The following is a 5,421-nucleotide window of genomic DNA, read 5'->3' on the forward strand; positions in this document are numbered from 1 at the left end:
CAATAATAATTAATGAACAATGCACAATAATAATAAGCAATGCCCGATAACAATTAATAAGCAATGCTCTTAATAATTAACGAGCAATACCCAATAACAATGAGCAATGCGCAATGATGAGCAATGCCCAATAATAATTAATAAGCAATGCCTGATAACAACGAGCAATGCTCAATAATAATTAATGAGCAATGCCCAATAATGAGCAATACCCAATAACAATGAGCAATGCCCAATAATAATTAATAAGCAATGCCCAATAATTAATGAGAAATGCCCAATAATTAATGAGAAATGCCCAATAACAATTAATGAGCAATGCCCAATAACAATTAATGAGCAATGCCCAATAATTAATGAGCAATGCCCAATAATAATTAATGAGCAATGCTCATAATAATTAATAAGCAATGCCCAATAATTAATGAGCAATGCCCAATGACAACCAATGGGCAGTGCCCTGTGCTGCAGTGGGGCTGTGTATTGGCGTGTGACCGAGCTCCCCTCCTGCAGGGGGGCTGCAGGGTGCAGCTCTGCCCCCCTCTCCCATCCAAGCCCCCCCCCCCGAGGCCGCGTCCGGCACTTTTGGGCCCCCCTTATTCGCGGTGTGTCCCCACCGTCCCGCCCCGCGCACGCCCCTTTAAGACTCCCTTTGGCCCTTGCCCCTTTAAGACGCTCCCTCCGCGCCCCCCACCCCCTCCCGCTGACGTGTGATCGCGTGGCGCCTCTCCCCACCCAAACCCCGCCCCCTCCTTTCCCGCATGCGCACTCCCACCCCCTCCCTAGCGGTGCCCCTCCCTTCCGGAATCAGCCCCCCCCCCACACCCCCCTTCAACCAATCAGCGCCAGGCATGGGCGGGGCCCCTCCCTCCCCCCAGCGCGCGCGGGAAGCCGGCGGCGGCGGCGGCGGCGGCGCATGCGCAGAGGCGGGGGCGGGCCGGGGCGCGGCGCGCATGCGCAGTAGCGGCGGCGGCAGGGGGCAGCGAGGCGGCGCGCGGCGCCCGGTCCCTGAGGCGGCGGCGGCGGCGGCGGCGGCGGGAGGGGAGGGGAAGGGAGAGGGGAAAGGAGCCGGGAGCCGGGAAGCGGAGCCGGGCTGAGAGCGGCTCGGAGCCGCCCACAGGTAACCGGAGGCGGCCCCGCGGGCGGGACTGCGCCGCTCCGAGCCCCGCCGGGGTCCCATGAGCTGAGGCGGCCGGCGGGGCCCCCCCCCCCCCCCCCTTTTACCTCACACCCACCGTGAGGCGAGGCCCGGCCCCGTGAGGCGAGGCTCGGTGAGGTGAAGGCGAGGCGAGGCCCGGCGGGGCCCTGCCCGCAGCCCCGGCCCCGCTGTCCCCTCCTGCTGCTGCCGCCGCCGCCGCCGCCTCATGCTCGGCCGGCGCTGAGCCCCGCCCGGCCCCGCTGCGCTGCCCCCCCCTCCGGCTCCCCCTCCTTCAGCAGGCGCCGGGCCCTTGGATGCCGCCGGGATGGGCAAGGTGCTGTCCAAGATCTTCGGCAACAAGGAGATGCGGATCCTGATGCTGGGGCTGGACGCGGCCGGCAAGACCACCATCCTGTACAAACTGAAGCTGGGCCAGTCGGTCACCACCATCCCCACCGTGGGTTTCAACGTGGAGACGGTCACGTACAAAAACGTCAAGTTCAACGTGTGGGACGTCGGCGGCCAGGATAAGATCCGGCCGCTCTGGAGGCACTACTACACGGGCACGCAGGGGTTGATCTTCGTGGTGGACTGCGCCGATCGCGACCGCATCGACGAGGCCCGCCAGGAGCTGCACCGCATCATCAACGACAGGGAGATGCGGGACGCCATCATCCTCATCTTCGCCAACAAGCAGGACCTGCCCGATGCCATGAAACCCCACGAAATCCAGGAGAAACTGGGCCTGACCCGGATCAGGGATAGGAATTGGTACGTGCAGCCCTCCTGTGCTACTACAGGGGACGGACTCTACGAAGGGCTGACATGGTTAACGTCCAATTATAAATCCTAATGAGAGAGTAACTATTTAGTCTACAAAGAATTAAAAGAGAAAAAAAAAAAAAAAATAACCCACGTGGCTTTCCGGAAGAATGATTCTCTACTGAAAAGTAAAACAAAAGCATCCATAGGATTATGATCACCTTTCTCCAGTTACCACCCTTTCCTTCCTTCTCCACACTTGACTGGATTCCTGTTTTAACTCTTCTCGCTTGGCGTTAGGATGCTCTAATCTCCGAATGTGACACGAACGCGAGCACTAGATGCTATGGCAGACTTCCAGCAAACAGGCGAAAGACACATTGTAGACTTGCTAAGTAACTTTTTTTTTTTTGATTTTTGTTTTTTTTTTTTTTTCCTCTTGATAGCCCTTAAGATGGTTTGATTATTTTGGGGGACGGTTGGGGGAGGGGTACCATTTTCAGCGTATGCTTTCTGGTTCTACTTTTTTTTGATTATATATATATTTTTTTCCCTCTTCTATCACTTGCTGTAGATTGCTACTTTTTTGCATTCATGCGGAATATGTTGCTAGGTCTCCTTCATCTAGTAAACTGAAAATTATTGCTTAAAATCAAACCGCCGTCTGTCTTTTTATATTAAGGACTTTTTTTTTTTTAAAGTTCTGTTAATCTGTAACCGAATAGTGACTCTTGGTCTGGCTTCATATCTCAGACTAATAACGAAACGAATTCCTGCCGAGCGTGGCAGATAGTGAGAATACCATTGTAACATGTTCAAAGTGCATATCAGGCATAATGTTAACTAGGTAATGTAAGAGCTGCTTTGAAATGTCAGCTGTGAAGTTCTGAACCATACATCATGCATGAGGAGGGATGCAAATAAGTTCCCCATACCACATAGCAACCATATAGCAAATAAGCCGTGAATGATGGGAGAGTTGCAGGGTCTCCACCGTTGGGTTTCTCTCTTGCATTGCGAACTCGGGGGTGTGTAGCCGCAGTTTTTACTGCCTGGGCCAGTCTCAGGTTCAATGCAAGACAGGTTCCTTCCAGAAAAAGGCAGCAAGAACGCGCAGGCACTGCACCGAGTTTGACTTTAAATCGCAGGCGTTCAGGCAAAAATATCTGGCGCCGACCTGCCTGCCTTGGGGAAAAGACAAGTTTTGTTTTACGGCGGCCGAAGGCGCCTCAGTCTGGAGAGGGTTTCCCATTTGTGGTGGGGTGAGGAGCGCCCCGATTGCCCACTTTTTGGCTGCCCAAGGGGCCGGCGCAGCGCCGAGCTTCCCCTGAGCTCCGAAGTTCTGCCATCGCCTTGCCATTTTGAGGAAATGGCTCGCTGGGGTGGCTCCCCCAGGCGAGGCTGGGCTGGTGCAGACAGGGGCAGCCTTCGCCAGCTGTCCCCGAGGCGAGTTGTTGCTGAAGTCCTGCAGGAAGGGAACTCCGGTGGGTGGCTGAGGCCCATTGAGGAACTGCTAATGAGAGCGGGGAGGAGAGAGGGAGAATACGACTATGAATGTAAACTTCCACAAGTAGTTCTTAAAGGGCGAGCGGCTCGCTGGCCCTGTCACAGCGTGCAGGTGTGGCTGGCGAAAAAAAAACCCCACCCAGAACCAGTATTAGCCTAAAATCTCGACCGAGTATTAACGCTGGGTGCAAAAAACAGTCAAAGCAGCTGGTTCTCATTCAGCCTTAAGGATTATCTTCAGTTTTCCTCAAGGAGTTAAACTCGATTGGGGAATTCTAGGAATGTATGCTACAAAACCAGAAGAAAATGGCTTTTTTTGTTGTTTTTTTTTTTTTTCTTTCTTTTTTCCAAGGATCTGAGTTTTACATGAGATCGGGGGCATTACACTACATTTCCGCAGTGTTGACTCTGCATGCAAAGCGTATTGTATATGGAGCTCTTACCAAAGATGAAGGGGAAGATAAAAAAAAAAAATATATGAGTTCACCTCTGAAATTGAGCGCTTGGGACCGCTTCAAAGTTATTTGGGAACGTGGTTCCAGGCGGTGGATCTTTTTGGGGTTGCAAATGGGCCGGGATGGGTTGGTGGTGCTGGAAGATAGAGCACTGATGGGCCGCGGGCTGCCCGAGCCGAGGGGAGCCCGCAGAAGTAAGCGGGGCGTAAAATAACTCCTAGCTCTCAGCTCTGAAGCAGAGGAGGTGAGACTTGCCTTCTGCTCGAGTCTTCTTCTTGCCGTTGGGATATCACTGCTCTATTTTCTGGCTCTTTACAAGCGCAAGGGTTTATTTTTTTTTTTTTCCTTCTGTCGATGTAACTTAACGGTGTGGTGGTATCGAGCCTAAAAATACACGAATGTGGTTACTGTTTTCTTCTGGAGCATAAATAAAATAGCCAAGCACAAAGTAAATGCCTAAACTGGAAAACTTGAAGCTCTATTCATGGTTCTTGAACTTTCTTAAGCCTCTTCTCAGTCAAAATGAAAATTTCAATGACTTCACTTTCCGTCTGAGTTGATTTACTGTGTGTTCTCTTCCAGCGCCGGGGCAGACTTCTTCGCTAGCCTTCCATTGAGTTGCAGTCACGATTTTGTATTTCCTTAGCAGCTTTGTTACTTTAGATATTCTGTTTTTTGTAGGTGAGAAGGAAACTGATTATGCTTCTGATTTTTTTTTTTTTTTTTTGAATGTCTTTTTCTTTGAGGGGGGGGGGGAGGGGGAGAAAAAGTTACTGAAGCGTGGCGGAGACTTCAAAAATAAATGGCCATTGCTACCGAACACAACGCAGCGGTTTCACTTTCAAAATCTCCTTTCTAGCTTAGAGCTGAACCTCACCACGAACTGGTGGCGAGCAGGCAGCGAACGCAGCCTGCGGGAGGAAGGGGCAAATCTGTCAGCAAGCCGGTGATTTTAAGAACTGATCTGAAGTTCAAGCGCATCAATCTGTGTTCATGTGAATTTATGGAGTAAGTTTTGAATGGCGTTAATCGTGTCTGATCAGTGAATGAGTTTGTAGACTGTGATCTCCCTGACAAGTAAACAGGAATTTTGTGTTCTCAATATGGCTGTAGTGTTGGTAAAGAACTAATAAGCAGAAAATAAAGCAATTATACAGCGGAGCTCTCTCCTGGTATCTTGCTTACGTTGAATTTTGAGAGAAACAGAAAGGGGCAATATGGTACCGGAGCAGTGCCTTGTGCCGGCATAAAGGGGCCTCTGTTCTGTGCTTCACAGCCCGGCTGCAGATCCTCTGGGGCTCCGATCAGCGACCCTTATAAATGGCGAGGAAGATGCTTTAGTACCCCCGCTGGGAGCCAGCAATCTTCCTGGCCAACTTCGCTGTCGGGTTCGTTCTGGGGCGGTGCAGTCCTGCGGGAGGGCACGGCATAAAAACCACCCGGAGGGGTTTAGGGCAGCGTAGGGAGCGCAGAAATGGATGGATGGATGGATTGGGTGAGTGGAAAGGGAGAAAAAATGGGAGCGAGCCCCACAAGGCCTTGGGCAGGTGCAGCGGGGAT

General features: G+C 52.0%; 1 protein-coding gene across 1 annotated transcript; it reads left to right on the plus strand.

The window, feature by feature from the left end:
- The first annotated feature begins 940 nt into the window (after positions 1-940).
- ARF6 (ARF GTPase 6) lies at positions 941-5,022 on the plus strand. Its single transcript, XM_068682227.1, has one exon. The coding sequence runs from the start codon at positions 1,464-1,466 to the stop codon at positions 1,989-1,991; it is 528 nt and encodes a 175-aa protein (XP_068538328.1). The 5' UTR covers positions 941-1,463; the 3' UTR covers positions 1,992-5,022.
- The last annotated feature ends 399 nt before the right edge of the window (positions 5,023-5,421 follow it).

This window comes from Anas acuta, chromosome 5 (assembly GCF_963932015.1).
Source record: "Anas acuta chromosome 5, bAnaAcu1.1, whole genome shotgun sequence".
Taxonomy (NCBI): Eukaryota; Metazoa; Chordata; class Aves; order Anseriformes; family Anatidae; genus Anas; species Anas acuta.

What these genes read in the sequence shown, in the direction of transcription:
- ARF6 (XM_068682227.1), top strand. Translation starts at nt 1,464, where the DNA reads ATGGGCAAGGTGCTGTCCAAGATCTTCGGCAACAAGGAGATGCGGATC.